The following is a 20,875-nucleotide window of genomic DNA, read 5'->3' as shown; positions in this document are numbered from 1 at the left end:
ACTATAAATTAATATTGGATAGGAATTAACAATAAATAATTTTTCAAATTTCAAGATAAACTAAAAATCGGTATTTTTTCTGGGTATTATACTTTTCATTCGCAAATATTTTTGAATTCTAAACATAGCCAGAAGTTATACATAGCAAAGTCTGCTGAGCAAAGAGGATGTTATGTATTATTACTTTTTTAAGTAAATAATTTTAATGGTTTTATTAATATTTTGATGGAGCCGACCTGGTTGGCGCAGCGGTAAAGGCGACAAGACGGTCCGACCGTGGTTCGGAGTCCATCTTAAACTTTAGGCCCAGTCAAGATAAACCCATAGTTGGTAAAGGGAGACTTTAAAATATATAAAAAAAAACTATAAATTAATTTTTTATTTATATTTTTGAAGAAAAATCAGTGTTGTTTCTGCGCACTTAAATGAATAACCTACTATATTAATAACAAAAAATAAGATTCTTTTTTATTAGTTTAGACAATTAATTAAATATTCATTTACCAGAGTTGACATGGTCCTTTTCTTTTAAGACGCATCATTGAAAAAATCGACCAATCGGAATTTGAAGGATTTGAGTATGTCAATCCCCTGCTGATGTCCCTGGAGGACTGCGTGTGACATAACGTGACTTGCGCTCTACATCCTAACAACTTGCCCCCGCCGCCCGCGCATCGTTACCCGCCACCCGTACTGCCGCCTCCTCCGCCCCCTGACCTGGACAACTACGGCAGGGACTACTATCCGGTAGAAGTTCGGCCTCAAGCAAAATCGGTGCTTCAAAATATATTTTGCCTTCCTTTGAACTAAAGGTTGTACTATATAAGATGTTCGACATGTTTAAAAGCTGTACTTAGGTAGTTTAGATGATTTGGGCGTATCCACGACTGTGCTAAGTTTCGAAAAATTAAAGCGGTCCTCAAAAATGCAGGACGTGCGTTTTGTTAAAAAACATTTTGTTTACTGATATTTAGATGACAAATACCGGTAGTTCAATAACTACTTATAATTAATCGTTTTGTTTCTTGTGTTGTACACAATACTCATTTAGAGTAAAAGCGAAAATGTGGTTTTGCTTTAAAATAAACCTGTCTTGGATACGTCGTAAACAGTTGACTGTTGCGTTAAAAGTTCTTTAGCTAAAAACTATAATTAACGATTGGCAAACGTCGATATAATATACAGGGTCCAGACATTTGTTTTGACCCTGCATATTTTAGCCTTGAAACTATTGGACTTCTTTCTATGTCAGACAAGCGCGAAAAGGAAGTTACCAATGCAGATTGCGCACATTTTATGTGATAAGTTTTTCAAACGTAAAACATATATTGTTCTATCTCTAAAATTATAATTAAGCCTTCAGTGAGAAACATTCTAAACATTATTGACTACTATAACATGACAGTTTACCATGTTTCGTTTTTTCTCTTAAATATTATCCAGAATAATTTTGGAAAGGTATATATTCTTGATAATAAAAAACTGTTAAAAATAAAGAATATTATCTTTGACGGTATCTGTATAATATGGTAAGCATTATTTTTCGTTATAAAATATTTATTTATATTATTTTTACACTATTTCCTACCTATTTAAATTAAAATTTCTCTTAATTGTGTTAGTTAAAAAATCAATTTTTTTAATTAAATAAGCAATTTATCAATTATGTCACGGACATCATGGTTATTAGGCCATATGTGGCAGATCGTATAAAATATATTCCCTTTAATCTTTATCCTTATAAGAAAAAAATATCAATTTATTAAACTATTCCGCATTATATTGAACTAAAGCAAACGATTAGACATTTGTGTGATAATATATTATATTGAAACTACACTGATACACACTGTTGTGTATTATTCAGTATTATTTTAATACAAGCCTATTTATAAACAATATATTGTATAATTGAAATTGTATCTAGTCTTGCTATTACTAAGTTGCAGTTTAGTTTTTTTAATAGAATGAAATATATTTAGTTATTTTGTTATTGAACATATTTTAATACATTAATTTTTCTGTATTAACACATATAGAGATATAATTAAATGATTGTTGTGACTCAAATAAATGTTTTCTTTTCGGCTAGGGAAACCAAAAATATATTGATATTTTTTTAAATATTGAAGCCAAAAATATATTTGTAATTTTTTCAACATCCATAGATAGGCAAAAAATATCGATATTTTTTTGTACTGAAGCAGATATATCGATATTTTTTAAAATATCGCTATAAGATTTTTCCGATACCGATATCCCTATTCTAAAACTCTTCCTAAAATTATTGGGGACAAGTCTGATATCTAAAAACGAAGAAGAACATTTTTAGGTTACATTTTCTGGACATCTCTATTAGGGACGACCGGCAAGAAAAATATCGATATCAAAAAATATAAATAATAAAATCGATACACTATATATGTATATATATATATATATATATATATATATATATATATATATATATATATATATATATATATATATGTATATATATATATACATATTTTATTATATTAGGTATATTCTAATGTTTAGGATATATCTTTATCTTTTATTTTTTTTTAAATATGGAAAAATATTAGCTGAAAAAAATATCGATATATTGTTCAAAAAAATTTCGTCCAAAAATATCAATATAACTTTCTATCGATATTTTTTCACTATCCCTAATCGCTAGTGTTCTATACTGTCATTTTTTTTCTAAGTAATCAATGGTTATATATTTGTAAACAAAACGTTATTCTTTAGGTTTTTTGTTTATTTTTTCGATTTAATTATGAATTCTACTTCAGATACAGTTACATCAGAAGATTCTTTAAAGAAAAAATCTAAAGACACAAAAAATTGTGGTTTGCGAAAATGTTTTGCGGCTTTGGTGGACAGGAAACAAGTAAATCTTGAATTAGATGTTTTAATATTAATGCTCAAAAAAGAATTGCATCTGAGTTTGGACACTTATAATCCTCGTTTAGTTGATGTTTTACCATATATTTTGGTGTTTTATATCAAGACCTGGCCTGGATGGCAGAAAAGTGTTGAGTATTACTCTGGAAACATTCAATTTAAGGTTTGGTATGACAAATTTTTCAATTTTATTACGATAAAATTGAATGAAGTCATTACTGTGCATTTCAAAGAGACTTTAAAACAATCAGTTGATGAAAAGTTAGAAGAAATAAAAAATAAATTTGAGATGGGTAATTTAATTTCCAAAGTTTCACAAACCGATAGTTTGGCACTTAAAACTCTGTCACCAATCAAAATAAAAATTTCTTGCAAGCCACTATTGTTAAATACGCTAGTTTTTACAGATAATCAAGAAGGTAATTTTTTGTTATATTGAAAATTTATTGTAAATATAAAATAGAAGTGATTAAAATACATATAAGATAATATTTGTATTTTAGATGATGTTGTGTTAAAACAACATGAGGTTTTAGAATGGGAAAAATCTATTTTAGAGAGTATTACACTACAACAAATCATTTCTTGGCCTTATGTGGGGGTTCACATGTATTGTCCAGTGTTTTCCTTTTCAAGAAGGAATTTACATGATGTCCAAAGATTTGTAAATCTTGTTGGAGCACCTTTATTAAATGCTAAAGTGAAATATATTGAATCGGTTAAAATTATCAACAAAAATTTGCCGAGGAGTTGTATTAGCTTGGACTGTATGAAAACAATAGCAAAAGAATTTGTTGAAGCTTTATCAAATATTTATGTAAGTGTATTTATGTAAGCTTTTTATTTGCATCCAAATATTAGAAAGAATATTATTTTAGAAATCGCCTGCATTAGATGCCTTTCAAACTGTTATTGATGAATTTTTAACAGACATAGAAGAGATTAATATTTTTACAAATGGTAATCCTTCTATAGCATCCAATACTTCTGTTTTATTTAATATTGGGAAGAAGTCATATTTTCGAAATAAAAAGTTATCCAGAGGGTAATAATGCATTAATGTGATTTCTAATTAATATAATAGATATTTCAGGTCATCATCAAGGCAACTAATAACTTATACTGAAGAAGTGATCCCAAAAATGGAAACAGCTCTTGTTAACATGGCCAGTGTAGAAGAATTGAAGAATTATATACATGTTTTGAGGACTTTAGATATAAATAAGGGTATTCCCCCTGATCACTCATTACCTCAAATCACATTCAGTTGTAGTTTTTGCAAAACTAATTACACAAATGCTGGTTTGTTGGCTAATCATTTTAAAGATGAACATAAGTTGGAACAACCTGTGTTATGTGCTAAATGTAAGGAATCATTCCCAATTTTTGTACTTACTAATCAGCGATGGGGTCATAATTGTAAAATTAGAATATAATTAAGAGATATGTGAATTTAGCCAGAGAGGTATTTTTAGGTTTTTGGTTGCAACCATAAGAAATTAGAAGAGTTAGTAGTTTATTTAATGTATATTCTTTGAAATATGAAATTCTCTTTTTATATGTACATATATAAACTGAACATAAATATATAAATTGTTTTTTTTTTGTAAAATAATAAGACATACTTGTTAATACATCTTTATATTCATATTCATATGAATGTTGAAATAAAGTGAATAATAAATCTGGGACTTGTTTTACATTTGTAATTATTTTTATGGGTTTATTATTTTTATGTCAATTATTTTTACTGTTATGTGTTGCGATGTTATAAAAACAAGTATCTTTACCATTATATTTGAAGTATCCATGAAAACTTCTATGTAAATGTAATTTTTGTCAGATCTATCCTCAAGATAATTTTTAATTTTAATGCTGGTACCCCATTACTTTAAAGGGAAAACTAAATGAGTTGTTTGAAAAAGGAGTTGTTAATAGAGTAGATGTTACTTTAATCATTTTTTATATTCTTAATGTAACATATGCTGAAGCAGAATTATGCTGTTGCTTAAATTATTTTATGTTATATTCTATCTAAAAAATGTGATAAAATTGATAGATAGTAATAGAAATATTGTGTAAAGGAAGGATTGTGGTGAAGCATGGCAGAGAAAATTATTATACATATTTTATAACAAAGTTAGGTTTTATTCCTCTTTGGACTTACAGGCATTTATTTTGTTTTGAACAATATTTGAATTAAAAATTATTATTGCTATTGCTGACCCTAGGAAGGCACCAATCCAATAAACCACTATATGCTCGGCGAAGGAATTACCTATGCAGCCAAATTTCAAAGACGTAGCGAGTGCCGGGTTGAAATAGCCCCCCGAAAAGTTGAAAGCTTAAAAAATTATGATGTAAAACACATTACAGTATCTTGCAACAATTTAAAATTTACCAGCAACAACCATTAATGTACCAAAGATGGCATCTACAATATTGCTATACTTTAAAGAAGTCTCTCCTAGAATTTTTGAAGCTAATCGACAAAAGCATGTTAGAGTAGCTTCAACTATAGCCCCAGATATCATATCAACCTGAAGGTCAGCTGTGCATTCTTCATACGCTTTATCAATATGTGTCTCAACAAGTTCAAACGACCATAATATTTGAATATATCTAAAAATAGTGTAATTTCTGAATGCTATAATTTTTGAGTATATAATGAGAGTATAAAAGAATATAAAGACTATAAAATGAAACTTACCTAAACGTAAGAAATGCAGCAGCCAGTTGGGTACATATTATTTTCAGAGCATCTTTTAAACAACGATTACCCTCTAAGATCTCTTCTACTGGTGCATAAGGGCAGGCAGATGCATTTCCCCATTTGCTTGACCACCAAATTGTTAATAATAAAAGATAAATCGCATAAGCGAAAACGCCCCAGTTATCTGCAACTAAATATATACATGTACTTCTGATACCGTGTTTTATTCTTATATTTAGTTATTTACCAATGATTAATTCAAAACAACAACTACATAGTTCCAGTGTTGCTATAAATTCAAATAATAGATTTTTTATAGTCTCTTTTGAATCATCCACATATTTTTCGACTAACCTTCTAGCTAAATGGGCTAATGCTAGTGTTAACAAAATATAACTGGTGGAAATTAGAAAGGGATTTATTCCATATATATTTCTTTTTTTGCTGAAAATAATTAGTATATATATATATTAATCAGTTGGGTGGTTAGTAACAAAAGTTTTATATATACATCTATTTTTATATGACATCTTGTTATGACATCTAAATATATAAAATTGAATCGAACTTAAATTTGTACTTTACTTAATGTTTTAATCTAAATATAAAAAGATGTAAATCTTTATAGAAAAATGATTTAGACATAAAATCATTTATTGAATTCAGAAAAAGGTATCTCGCCGTATCTACAACTATTAATGTACAGTATTAAGGATAAAATTTGTTTTTAAAACTTCACGACCTATATTTAGGGTGCTTTCAAAGGTGTTCCAGTAAAATAATGCAACTTTCGCCAAACAATGATGTTAAGAAAACATACACTCTGGAGTACCATGCATTAAGAATTTAATGACAACAATAATAATTTTTTTTCTGAATTAAATATTTTAATATAAAATATTTTCTGCTGAGTATATTATCATTATCTTGATTACAAGATAATTACACCAGTCTATTAAGACTGGTGCAATAACAATTTACTGCTAGGAGAATTAAAAGCTTACTACTTGGTTTTAGATTATTTAGCTGCTTTTAAATTATTCAAATGATCGCAATATCAATGTGATTTGTGTACTGTCTGGCATTCCTACCTGTTTTTTATGTATAATTGATAATACAGTTTTCTTGTTATTTTGAAAAATTGTAATATTCAATATTAGAAGTTACACGACAAAAAAAACTTTTCCTATAGCTCTAATATTACTGAAAAATTCGTTATTTTTCCTTATGATTTCTTATTAATTTTTATTTTATTTGCCAGTTATATAAGTTTATATTAGAGTTTATGCAATTTAATGTCGAAACATAACCATAATGTAGAGGTGCTAAAAAGTTAGTAGTATTAGATGTTTTATACGAACAATCGTCATGTTACAGCGGCATAACTAACATATCGACGCCATTTTCGTTCAATTCTTTCCGTATTTTCTAACAATGTTTCATCACTATTTCGTAAGTTCGTAATCAGAAATCGACCAAGAAAGGGTTAACGTCAGTTTTTTTTTATTTAAATGAGAAAATATGTGGGTTTGGCCTAGTTAAAAAATATTAGAATAACACATCTGTTACCGGGCTCAAAAAAACCATTGTCGAAATAAGATCTTTCAAGTATTTTTTTATATTCACTTTATTCATAACATTTGGCTCATCAAATGAAAAAAGTGCCGTATAGGCGTATTTTGCCGGCATTTGTTAAAATCACTATACTGATAGAATAATTACATTGAAGTTAAGAGAAATTAAAATGAAATATAAAGTCATTTTCATTAAGAACGTTTTCATTTACGTTTTATTCTGCAGACTTATTGAGCAACTTAGTAAAGCTCTTCGCTTAAAATGTAGACTATACTTTTCGTATTATTGCACTGTTACTTATACATGATGATTAAGCGCGGGAAAAAGTAATGAACGTTTCAATATTTTGTTTAGCTGAATTATACTTATTATACGTATGCGTTGGAACATGTAACCGAATCAGTCTATAAAATTCGATTTGTATTGTTCGACACTGCTGTTAAATGTCTACAAAATTTTACAAAATATTAGTGATAATAATTAGAGGCTAATATGAAAACATTAAGATGACGTGCATTAGCTATTTGTTTGGATAGACTATTGGTTATATTTTAGTGTATTATACGCTTTGTTCTGTGACGGTTAAAACAAGCGATCGGTGAAATGTGTGATCTCTAGTGCAAGGATTGTTTAAAGTTTTACGAATAATAGTATCCACGGTAATGATAGCATACACAAAACATGGTGAAACATCATCGACGAAGAGGAATAGTGAATAGAAGAATAGTACGGTGAAGGCTGCACAAAGTTAATATTCATGGAAGGGTTCCGTCTTCATAAATGAGACCAGCGCTAAGCTACGAAAGAAGTGGTGCAACGATTATAAAACCTAGACACTTGCTGATTGGAGGAATGAAGCATGACTCAATGAAGCATCGTTTACATTGTTTCCTACAAATGGCCAGGTTTATGTAAGAAGAATCCCAGAAGAAGCCTAAGATCTGGACTACTTGCTTCTTATACTCAAGCATAGGCGAGGTTCCGTTATGATTTGGGAGGTAATATCGTGGTATTCAGCTGGTCCTCTCATTCACATCACCCGCCGGATTTCTGCGAATGAATATCTCGATATCCTCAATAATGAAATTATTTCTATGATTAGCATACTGCTGCCAAACACTATCACTTTGATGATAACGTGCCCATAGACACAGCCAAAATATTTAGTCCTGGTTTGAGAAGCATCAGAAAAAAAATCATCTCAGTTCAGCATAATATCCAGACTTCAACATAATTGTACCATTTTGAGGTACCGTCTTAGAGCAGAGGATAAGGAAAATTGGAACTGTTTCAAAAGAAAATGGCGGCTTAAATTTTTAAAATTTTTTAATAAATAAATATTGTGTATATATCAGGAGTTCTTATTATTTTGCCTTTAATTATGTTAACTCTCTTAGTTGTTAGATCTTTGCTGGTATAAAATAATTGTACTTCTACTTCAGTCTTGATGATAAAGCGATATCAACTTGCAAATGTGTAGTCCATATTAGTAGTAGTTATCATTTAATATCATACGATTATAGATTCTAAAGATGGATTTATTCATTAATTTTTAAGTTTTAGTGGTAGAATCACGTAAAGTAAATCAGGGTAACAGAATTAGAAATAAGTTTAAGGAAAAAGTACTTGTAAAAACTACAAACAACCGAGCCATTGGATTAGACAATATCAAAAGTGGATTGCTGATAGACGACCATCTAAGAATGCAACACTGAGGAAGGAAAAGGACAAGATAGTGGAGATAAACACAGTGCTATTAACGACATGCGGTGAGATTTTTTCTGCAGAAGTGGACGAAAACAATTGGTGGATTGACAACGGGGCTACGAAGCATGTAACAAATAGGCCAGATTATTTTTGTCAGCTGTGAAGCATTCAGTCAACCACAATGCATTCAATGTGCTGGAAAAGAATTTATAAATGCTCATGGAAAAGGAACAATTCGGTTCTCATCAACAGTTAAAGGCAGATGTGAGGAAATAACATTGAAGGATATCTGGTATGTACCGAATATTGTTAGAATAGAAAAAAAATTGTTTTCTGTTCTAGCTGCTCATGACCGAAATAAGAATAGTAAGTTTGAGTCAACGCCTATGTCCTGTTCTATAAAGATTCATGGTCAACTGAAGTTATATGGTTTTCGTGCACTAAATGGTACTCTGTACAAAACAGCCATTAAACCATTAGTACCTGAACATCGAGTTGATGTATGTTCTGTTGTCGAGGGTAAATCTGATCTATTACAGTTGTATTATGAGAGATGGGGTCACCAAGATAAACGTCATGTGAAAGTAAAGCTCATAAAGTATTTTTGTATTGATGTCAGGATAGATAAAGCAGAAATCTGTGAACCACGTACATATGGAAAGGCATATTGTTTACCATTTGGTACAAGGGAGATGTCAAAAACTCCAGGTGAACTAATATCAACAGATGTGTGTGTACCTTTTGATGAATCATTCGGAAAGAAGCGTTACTTTGTTTCGTTTAAGGATAATTATACACAATTTAGAAATGGTTATTTTATAGCACAAAAGTCAGAGGCAATTGAAGCGCTGAAGGACTTTCTAAGGTACACAAATACATTGGAACATTTAGTAAAGGATATGGTGAGTGATAATGGTAAGGAGTTTGACAATGGAGAGTGATAATGGTAAGGAGTTTGACAATGGAGAGTTTAGATCTATCTTACACAAAAACGGAATTACACAAAGGTTGACGGCACCCTAGACTCCTGAGCAGAATGGAGTTTGTGAGCGAGACAATAGAACAGTAGTTGAAATGGCCAGGACCTTGAAATATTCAAATCCAGCAGTTACCTATCCAGCAGGATTTTGGGCTGAGTTAGTTAACACCGCTGTATATATTCTCAAGAGAACGGGGAAATCATCTGTAGATGGAAATCAAGAGAATTGCAAAGGGGCACGAGGAAAGACCCCATTCTCATACGAATATTGAAATACTGCAACTTTTGGATACCACCAGAACAGGACACAGACTCAAAAGAATCAAACCACCTGATCTTGTGTAGTGTTGTGTACTGAGGTGCATATATTAAAAAATTCAGCAGTAACATGTATAAACATTATTTCACCAGAGACTGAGATAGGGCCGATGGTTCCTCCTAGTTATATACCTAGATTTAAGTTATCATAAAGACAAATTGTAGGTTAGACGGAAACGACTAGTAACAATGTACTAATTAAATAATTATAAAAAATCTGTAGATGGTGTTAGTCCTTACGAATTATGGAATGGAAGGAAGCCGCGAACCAAACATCTAAGGGTCATTGGTTCAATATGTTATGTCCAAATGTCTAGTTAGAAAAGAAGAAAAATGGATAGAAAAGCCGTAAAAGGGTGCCTCATAGGATATGATGGTGATGAACGGTTTAGAATTCGGATTGAAAAGGATCAAAGCGTTATTTTGTCTACAGATGTACAATTTGAAGAGAATTCTGGATGTTGCAATGCACATATTAAACTACCATTTCAAAATGTGAAACCAGAAGAGTTAATGCCTGTTAATGATGAGTCGCAAGATTGTGAGAGAAGCAGTTCAAAGGAAGACTTTAATGAAGTTTTTTGAGAGCTTCAAGAAGAGAGACTAGATGCCAGGCTAAGAGATCGGTCAACCTTAAAAAAGCCTCAGTTTTTGAATGATTATATTCTTTGCAATCAGGGAAAGAAAATAATACAAAGCAGAAGTTTCCAAACTGAGAAGTTGGAGCATTAATGTATCTAATGCTTGGGACCATACCCGATCTGGTCTACAGTCAAGGACAACTAACGACGGAATTCAACATGTCTCGACGGAGCAGCAGATGGTAGACATTTAGTTTAGGGTTGCTATAGGGTTGAATTCTTTTTCTTTATTTGATTATTTATTATATGAGTAGTTAACAAGGGAAAGTAAATATTTATTTTTTAGTTAAAAGAAGGAATCTATGTTAAGTACAATAAGGAAATGTTACTAGTTTTTAGGGATTTTAGAGTTATGTAGTTGTCAGTCTAAGTTTAAGTCAAGAGAATGTTGTACGTTGTTTTTGTTTGTTATTGTATATAGATTAATTCATTAGTTCGTTTATATAGAATCGTCAACCATTCTCAGTATATCAAATAATAACCGTAAAATCTCAACATTGACATCAAGCTTCAAAGGTATACATGTTATATTTTGCGAAAGTAACATCGTTACAGCATTATACATACAGTTTTCTCACGCATTACTGCTTTTAATTAATGAAAAGAAAAAGAAACTTACGGTGAAAAACGAAAAGAACATTATGGTGGACTGAAAAGATGCGAAACTGCAAAATTTATTGGATGAAATCAACACCCAACTCAAAAACAATTGGCAGAAGCATTAAATGTGGCCCAAGAAACTATTAATGACTGATTATGAGCATTGGGGAAAATCCAAAAGATAGGAAGACAGGTGTCGCATTAATAGAATGACAGGAAATGTGAAAATTGAAAAGTCGTGTGTGAAATGTTGCTTCAAAGGTAGTCATTTCTCTAACCAATAGTGATAAGTGATGAAAAATGAATATATTTTGAAAATCCTAATCGCAAAAAATCATTAACCTGGTGAAGCCGGCCGATTGATTCCAACGCCAAATCGTTTTAAATCAATGCTCTGTGTTTGGTGGTGCTAGAATAGCGTATTACGAACAGTTGCTACCGACAATAAACAATCAATTTAAACCATTGATCGAAAAAATGTCCAGATTGGGTCGAAGGCACTGTAAAATTATTTTACTGCACAATAACGTCTCATAAAGTAAAACCGGTGAAGGAGGTGTTGAAAACACTTGGATGGTACATATATCGCACCCGTCGTACTTTCCAGACCTTGCCTCGTCCGACCATCAACTTTTCGCATCAATGGGACATCCGCTTGTATAGCAGCACTTGGGCAATTTTGAAGAAGTAAGAAAATGGTTCGATGTTGCTCAAAGGACAAATAGTTTTTTTGGGATGCCATGCATAAATTGGCTAATAGATGGGCAAGAGGTATATAAAAACAAATGGCCAATACTTTGGATAAATATAAATTGGAATTTTCCAATTTCGTCAAAATGTAGTGGTTTTTTTTCCAAAAAAAAACGGTAATGGCTTTCCGGTACATCTAGTATGTTTAGCGTATTATTTAAGTGGCAAATACCTTGAATATTGCCGAATATTTTATGCGGTTCTTACGAAATAAAAGCCTAGATCTTTAAGAGCCAGGCTTTCCATTTACGTTATAACAATCTCTTTTTGAAATATAGAAGTTTTCGATAAAAAAATAAAAAGAGAGTGAAAATAGTTTGTTTTTAAAACATTTAAAGATTGTTGAGAGGTGATTCGTAATTGGTTCAGTTTTTATATTTCTTTGTTCGTATTCGTCCATAAACGGCTCATAAGCGCCAACAAACATCAACAAATTCAAAACAACAAAAAAAAGATGCCATGCTATGATTATTACAGAGTTGACTCAAGATTTATTCTAGATTTATTCTGAATGATTTTGAATGAGCTCAGCAAGATTGGAACTGAATCGACCAACGAAAGCAGATAAAAGACTAAATAAAGATGTTTAATTAAACACTTAATATATGGTATGATCTGACATGACCCGTTTTTACTTTCTTCTGTTCCAGTCAGTTTAAAATCACTGTACCGAGGAAGGTGTACTGAATCAACAGTATCATTCAGTGGAAATACTTATTAGATTGATGAGAAAAATTTATTTTTATGAATATATTAAGTTTTGTACAAATTTTGAAAATTATCTGAGGTTCTTTTATATATAATGTATGTCATATACCACTGTGTATGTGTGGATATATTTAATTATGAATTGTTATAGTGGCTAAGTTGTGTAGAGGATTATTTCATCTTATTTTTGTCAATAAAACCTAATTTACATGTTTATCAATGATTTTTTTAATATTCGTTATTATAATTTTAAATATAGTTACTGACAAAAATAGATAGTTGAGGGAAACAGAAAAATTAATTGTTTCGGATGACATCTGTGACAAAAATAGATAATGAGTTAATTTGAAATCCAAATCGTGACCTACTTGAATCCTAATATCCCGATTTTCCTTAATATCCTCGTTATACTCCTATCAATCGCCCATTTAGCCATAAGTCCTAACTTTTTATACACCAAATGTTACGAAACAACTCTAACAACCGTAGTAACAGTTTGTAGTGAACCAGTTCAGGAACTTTAAAATAAATGTAGAAAAGTGAGTTATTAATAGTTCATTAATAACGGTGTTTTGCCAAGATTTTTTACGGCAACCAAGAATAGTTGCTCGGGTAGAGCGAGACGGGAAAAGCCGCAACTTTTCCGCAATAGGACGAAATTCATTATGAATTATTCAATGGACTATTGCTAGTGATGGTCTTAGTTCGACTTTTTTATTACCACGAATGATGATCCTCTTTTATAACCTCGTTTCACGTTAGTCGAATCGTTCGTTGGACCAGGTCCTATACGATTTAAGTGGTTCATTATTATCGAGTTATTCGGGGTGTAATTTTGATTTTTCCGCAAAGATGTCGTTTCTTGTCAAATAAAGTAACTTATTTATTATTGCTCTGTTGTGAAAATCAATATAAGAATAATTTGGTCAATTAATTATTTGAAAGTAAATAATTAATTTGAAAAGTAAATATTCAAATAAAAATAAACTTATTATTATTATTAATTGTTATTAGCATAATGTAGGAAAATGTACAATAAATTTAAAAAGCTTAATAATATAAGTAAAGCAAAAATCACAGACAAATAAATATAGGAAGTAATCAATTAATTTTGCACCCTTCTTATTCTGTTTAAATGTATTTACCGTAAGAGAAGCAAACATGGTTAATCAAGTGTCATCATCATCGTCTACAAAAATCACTGTGAATTTACTAGCTAAAATTATTCTGTATTGGTTACTATTAAGAGAGTACATTGTTTTCAAAAAATTATTTTTTTCATTGTTATCGAGTTATTCGATGTGTAATTTTGATTTTTCCACGAAGATGTCGTTTTTTCAAATAAATTAACTTATTTATGATTGCTCTATTGTAAAAATCAATATTAATCTTGGTTAGTTTTTACCTGAAAAGTAAATATTCCAATAAAAAATAAGTTAGGTCTGATTAAATGTTTTTATAATAATACAGAATAATGTATATTAAATTTAAAAGATTCAAAAATTTAGGTAAAGTAAAAATCACAAATAAAAATAATTATATCGATATAAAAGGTCATCATTGGAAATTTTACTATAGTTTGTTTAGAGCAGATCCGGTCTCGTCCAGCCTGATTACCGGTGTGACCGGATTTTACAAATTTAATAAATTTATTAAGTAAAATAAAAAATCATAAAAAGTATATTATTTTGAACATTTGCTTTGTTTTCTTATATAAATATGTCAGGGAATCGGTTACTGCTATGTGTAAATTTGTGGAAACATTATATACTACAAAGTTAGTCAAATTAGTAATAAATTACCTTATTTTTATATATACTTCATCCAATAAGATAGTTAATATACGTCATCAAAATTGCTGATGTTAGCACATCGCAATGTTGCCGCATCAATTTAGAATGTGCACAAGCTTTAATGGTTTATAATTCCTAATTATCATTATTATTATTTAAAAAAAATGCATATACTTGGCAACATGGTCCACTAATACCAACTCAAATCGAACTTTGTAGGTTGATTCGGTTATATGTTCCGACACATTAGCAGGCATTCTATCTTTTTTTATCTATGGAGAGGAAAAATTTGCCTCGAGTTTCAACGAACTTAACATACCGCATCAGGCCCTGGCGTCCGCTACTTAACCTAGGAGATTTGACAAATGTTCTAACTCAACTACAACAAAAAGTTATTGTCCCTGTCGGGAATCAAATCCGCAACATTCGTTTGGGAGTGTCAGTGCTTAAAAAGCAAACTGAATGGCTTTTTCACTGAGCGACTTCCGATTTTCCATCACATCAGCTCAGCAATAACATTATACCCAAGTATCTGATTATTTTAGATAAAGAATATGTGAAAACTTTGTACGTGCCTTTGAAATTTGAAGTTTTCCCTAGATTTCCCCTGATTCTCCCTATCAGATTCTGATTTGGTTCCAATGAGACTACCTCGGAAATGCACTCTTTCGAATAAAAAAAGAATTTTGAAAATCGGTCCACAACTGATGGAGAAATCGGCGAACATACATAAAAAAATATTCACAGCCGAACATAGAACGTCAGCCTTTTTCGAAGTCGGTTAAAAATGCACGCCACTTGAATAGTGAACGTAGGGACGGAATGAACAAATATAGTTATCTCATTATTTCAAATTATATAAACGATATACGTATTGGACACATCAACGTACGGATTGAACTCTGTTCTCGATGAATGTGTTCTTTCTACATACAAGTTTATATTTAACATTATATTTTACAAGAAGATAGGTCCAATTATAAAATAATGTCATACTTACTGTTTTTGTTTTATCGTAAATTGACGCTGTAACTAGGTTTACTATGTCTTAGGAAAAGATTGCGGGATTTAAAAAAAACAAAAGAAAATTAAACGAAATGATATAAATACGGTAAGATAAACAACTAGTCATTGTGTTATTCTTTATTGTTACTTAGTTTGCTTAGTTATAAAATAGAATGAATAGTAGGATGGTCCATCGTTGGACGCTGGAATAGTACTAGTATTTATTCTTATAAATTCCTATCAGAAAAATAGACATCTCTAAAAATTACGGTGCTTTGCTGCTGGTAACGTATCGTTGGGAAATCCTGTGATAAAAAAATTGGAGTTTTACCTACTGACTAGTAATCAACATGTCTATACAGTTTAAGGAGAAACTATTAATGTTTACTGAAAACTCCATTTAACTAATTTTATGATGTCATAGTTGTTATGGTTAATATAATTTAAAAAGTTTATTTTCGCAATATGTTTAGAGGATGTCTACGAAAAAGCCGGAATTATATTAACATGCAGATTTACTTCTTTTACGATCAAAATTTTGAAGATATTTCGACCCGCTATTTAATGATACCATAAGTTCCCATTCTCTAACCATGTTTTTATTAATGCGTTTTCTTGTTATTTAGGTCTTGTTTAGATGGTATCAAACAATGTTAGAAAGTATAAATTCAAAATTGATATACTTTTCACAAGTTTTTCGAGAACCTAATTGGGTGCGAAGTGAAAAATGTGAAAGGGGAGTGTAAATACACTGAGCCACGACGCGTATTACAGGCAATGAAATCGGTGAGCGAAGAGTGGTGACTAGATTTGCGACAGCATCATCACAGCGGATTATCAATGAAAGTAATGCTTGGAAAAAGCAAAGCTCGCTGTTTGAAGAAACACGTTAGTAATTATGTAAGTGGTGATTTTTTAAATTAATATTTGTTTATATATATGGATGAATCAAATTCACCACCATTTTTTTTATTATTTAATTAATACATTGTTACTAGTCGCTTACCTTTAACCTACAATTTGTCTTTATGATAACTTAAATCTAGGTTTGATTTTTTGAGTCTGTGTCCTGTTCTGGTAGTATCCAAAAGCTGCAATATTTCAATATTCTCATGAGAATGGATTTCTTCATGCCCCTTTGCAATTCTCTTGATTTCTTGACTGACTGTGGGTATCTGAATGAACCTTTAATGAAATGAATGAAATGAATCTTATTTATGTTACTCTTTGCAGAACATCCCCATAATTGAACTATATATCCATATAGGTTTCAGTATTTGCTTATATAATAGCAATTTATTATGTACTGATAATGGCGATTTTCTTCCAATTAGCCAGTACATTTTCATATTTTTCAATTCTATTTCTTTTATTTTTTTCTTTATATGTTCCTTCCAGCGAAGTTTTGCATCAAGTTCCGTTTTAGATATTTGGTAGCTTTCCAGAGTAAAGTTAATCATTTTCTTTATCATCTGTTAAATTTCTCAGATTTTCATTTAAGGTTTAATTTTTAATTTCCAGTATTTACCTTTTCAGTCTTTGGGTTATATTGTTTAAACTATTTTTATTTTCAGGTGTTCTGTTTTGTTGCCATTTTTTTCGTTTTTCAGCTACCATTTCCTTCACTTCTTTTGGATAATTAGTTCCTTTAAATGTAATCTTAATTTCTGGAGTATTATTTCAAGCAGTTTGTTTAATATCTACTACGAATTTTTCTGCTTCAAAATTTAATTGTTCAGTTGTCTTGATGGGTACGTTTAGTTGAATTCGTTTGTTCAGTTCTTCAGCAAATCCTTCCCAGTCTTTTCCCTTGTTTGTTAACGTTGGGTTTCTTTCTTTTCTTATTATATTTTCGCTCTACGTCAGAATCATTGGCGTATGATCTGAACTTAGCTCAAAATTTTTTTCTACTTTTATATACTTGGATGTTATGTTTCTTACTATGAAAAAATCTCACAGCTCTGGGATTTTCTCTCGGTCAGTCGTCCAATAAGTTGGTTTTCCAGTTGACATGTAACTACATCTCAGTTTAGCAGCTGCTTTATGCAGTTCACTGCCTTTAGTTGTTATCATTCTGGATCTCCATCTTGTATTGTTTGCATGTAAATCACCTCCAATTATACATTTTTCTCCCAGGTTGCTTAGGACATTCAAATAATTTTCCTTTGCGGCTATCGTAACCCTGTATCTTCTTGATTTAGCAGTTACTGCTGTTATCTGATTTTCTGCTGTACTGAACCCGGGATCTTGAGGGTGGGAAATGTTCATGGAAATGTATGGTATGATAAAATGTATATCCTCTAAATTTTATAAAGGATTCTTTTGTCAAATGTTTAGTCATATCTAGGAATACTTGTAGGGTAGCGTGATGTTGCTGGATTCCATTAGAATTCCAAATTGCTATTCGAATATCTTTATTTGCCATTTCTGGTTTTTGGGGCCACAGGCCACAGGCCAAATGTTTATTCAATTCTAGCTTTTTTTTATAGTTTTTCTGGTTTTTCAATTCTTTCGGAAAGATATTCGATCATTTTTTTCCTATCTGTCCAGCTTACTAGTTTAAGTACCAATTCGTTGGTGGTTGCTTCATCTTTCTTTGTGTCTCTTTGGTTATTTTGACTGATGCTTTGGGCATTAGTCATTTTACCATTAACTTTGTTAGATTTTCGGTTGTTTCTTTTCAACCATTGTTTCTTGTGGTTTAACTTGAACTACTCTATTTCTCCTCTCTTCTAGTGTTTTGGCAACTACACATCCTCTATAACTTGTCGGATGCAAGTGCAGAGAGTAACAGTAATTTATGACAGTAATTTGTGACGTCAAAACGTCGCAATGTTGCCGCATCAACTCAGGTATATCAAACACAGGTATAATAGTTTGTAGGTTAGAGTTCTTTTATTATATTTACATTCAACTTCTTTTCACACCACATATGAGGTAGAGTTCTAGGAGCGTCTTTTATACAGTGGTATCCTTCTTTTATACAGTGGTAGTATGATATGGTGAATTATCCATAACAATAACTGATGGTTCCTCCAAGTTCTTTAAAAGCTAATTTTCAAACCACTGCAAAAACAAGTTATGGTTCATTTCTCCATGGTAGTTGCCCTTGGAAAACTAATTCTGCAACAGGAATAAAAATATTTCATTTATATTCCTGTTTCCAGCATGAAGTAGTTCTTCATGACATAGTTATGTCTGTAATGAATTATTAATAAATGTTATGACTAACAAAACCTAATCGATAGTTATTCCCACGTTTACCTTTTGTTACCTTAACGCTATATTTATTGTCATGTTGCCATGAGCGATTCAATGTGCCATTCTTAAATATCCACTAAATATACAAATTGATGAAATAATTATTCCTTAATTTTGTTATATTTTCAGAAAATGTATTATTTTAAAGGCAATGTCTGCAAGTTCCATTAAACCATTTCATGCTTTACACTACTTAAATCCTATATTATCCAACAGTGTATGAAGGGATGTTCAACATCCCTCAAATAGTTACATATCTTTCAGCTTTTTATTGATACTTTCAAGACTAACAATTTTCTCTGAAATAATTGTAGGTCTTTGTTTTTATACATTTCATATATTTGAACTCTGATACAGCTAACATCAAGCAGATCTTGATTCATCGCCCGTTTCTTATAAAGACAGTTTCTTTTTGGTGAATTTAAAGTTATATTGTTTTTTATTATTTGAGATCTTTTAGAGACTGTGTCTGTACTAATATTCAGTGCAGCTGTAACACGCTAAACGATTTTGACGGGCTAGTTCGGTTTCACGTTCGAACTTATCAGACAGCATTATGTCTTTTTTTAAATAGAATAAAATGAGAAAAAAGTATTGTCTGGTTCTGAAACGAATTTACGAATTGCGGCAGGCAATACATTAAACATCTTGACGTATATACAAAAAATTATAAATTATTTTTGAATAGACTATAGTTTAATTTTATGTTAATTTGGGATATACATACTGATGTATTAATCCCGTTCTTACCTTGATTGTCTTTAATGTAAGAACACCAGAACAGTAGCAATACATTAATTTGTAAATTAAGATTGCATTTAGCATATCTAATGTTAGATGTAATTAATTGGAAGAAAATCTATTTTGTATGTCTTGATGGTCAACAGTGCGGTTAGCACGTGAGATAGTTCGATGCTCATTTGATTGACTTCGACGATCTAACTCTGGTCGTCTTTTCATTGGCATTGTTAATAATTAAAGAACGTTCTCTCGTACTAAATTTGTGACTAAATAATATAAAATCTGAAATATATTTACAAAGTATGCTTTACTGAAGTCACTATATATTTCCATTCTTCTTGGTACATGTTTACTTGGACGTAATTAGAATACGATTCGAAATTACCACATAGTAAACATATATTATATATGACATATTTGTCGTTAATTTTCACTTTATTTTCATATTATCAAATGGATGTACCTAACGAATTATCCACATATTTGTGAAATATAAATCGTGGAAAAGTTTTTGTGGTAAACTTATGTTCAATGTTAAATACATTTCATATTCTAATCGCGTTTTGATACTAGTGGCCGGCAGATTTATTCAAATTTTTAAATATAAAATAAATTTTCGGCCCCAAAAAATATCTTTATAACAGTGAAACTATCGATGACACTGACAGTGACACTTTGTATGAGTAAAAAAAATATTTTTGCTATAATATTCGTAATTATTCCATATTTCTCACTATATAAACCTTCCGTTGACTTTCACATTTCAAATTTCAATTAACTTTCATATTTAGAACCAAAATCAGCTTAATCAGTGCTTTCGTTCTTGGGTTTTAGCAAACTTAAAGAACATCAATTATTTTTTATAGAACTTGAGGAGGTTTGAAAGTTGTGGCGATGATTTTGATGGTCATAAATTACCTTCACACGATGATTACATGCTTTACATGATAAATACATGGAAATAGTGGCTTTCTGGCCGAATGCAGATATTCAACCGGTCTAATAGTAACAAAGTTAACGATCCTCGATACGTTGCATCGACCACACGCGACTTTTTATTACCGAGATTATTCAGGTCCTGTTGCTTAGGCAAAAATTATCCTGCAAATCCGGTAAAGCGCCTCGCTCCGAGTCGGTGGCGTTCGGGCGTCTTCGTCGCGGGCCCTGAAAGCTC

General features: G+C 30.9%; 3 protein-coding genes across 5 annotated transcripts in view; 2 read left to right on the top strand and 1 right to left on the bottom strand.

Moving 5' to 3' along the window:
* Nucleotides 1-2,074, top strand: part of LOC143206863 (atypical protein kinase C) — a 32,253-nt gene extending 30,179 nt beyond the window's left edge. For both annotated transcript variants that reach the window (XM_076419681.1, XM_076419682.1), the window contains exon 13: nucleotides 534-2,074. In XM_076419681.1, the coding sequence (XP_076275796.1) occupies nucleotides 534-621 (88 nt within the window). In that variant the 3' untranslated portion in view covers nucleotides 622-2,074. The remainder of the gene's footprint in view (nucleotides 1-533) is intronic.
* A 616-nt stretch (nucleotides 2,075-2,690) lies between these two features.
* LOC143206871 (uncharacterized) lies at nucleotides 2,691-4,594 on the top strand. 2 transcript variants are annotated; one of them, XM_076419696.1, is made up of 4 exons: nucleotides 2,691-3,329; nucleotides 3,414-3,727; nucleotides 3,789-3,955; nucleotides 3,995-4,497. In XM_076419696.1, the coding sequence occupies exons 1-4, from the start codon at nucleotides 2,783-2,785 to the stop codon at nucleotides 4,344-4,346; spliced, it is 1,380 nt and encodes a 459-aa protein (XP_076275811.1). In that variant the 5' UTR covers nucleotides 2,691-2,782; the 3' UTR covers nucleotides 4,347-4,497. The 2 variants fall into 2 exon arrangements, with proteins under 2 accessions (XP_076275811.1, XP_076275812.1); XM_076419697.1 differs by having other exon boundaries at nucleotides 2,695-3,329; nucleotides 4,004-4,594.
* Nucleotides 4,595-5,035: 441 nt separating this feature from the next.
* On the bottom strand, nucleotides 5,036-13,429 carry AQP (aquaporin). Its single transcript, XM_076419727.1, has 5 exons — nucleotides 13,270-13,429; nucleotides 5,871-6,067; nucleotides 5,621-5,813; nucleotides 5,312-5,532; nucleotides 5,036-5,254 (listed from the first exon to the last, which is right to left on the bottom strand). Exons 1-5 carry the CDS (start codon nucleotides 13,335-13,337, stop codon nucleotides 5,058-5,060), a joined length of 876 nt encoding a protein of 291 aa, XP_076275842.1. The 5' UTR covers nucleotides 13,338-13,429; the 3' UTR covers nucleotides 5,036-5,057.
* Nucleotides 13,430-20,875: the final 7,446 nt, after the last annotated feature.

This window comes from Rhynchophorus ferrugineus, unplaced genomic scaffold, assembly GCF_030347505.1.
Source record: "Rhynchophorus ferrugineus isolate W39M unplaced genomic scaffold, kcgeb_rfMv2 rfM1, whole genome shotgun sequence".
Classification (NCBI taxonomy): domain Eukaryota; kingdom Metazoa; phylum Arthropoda; class Insecta; order Coleoptera; family Curculionidae; genus Rhynchophorus; species Rhynchophorus ferrugineus.
This window is presented reverse-complemented; position numbering and strand designations above follow the sequence as displayed.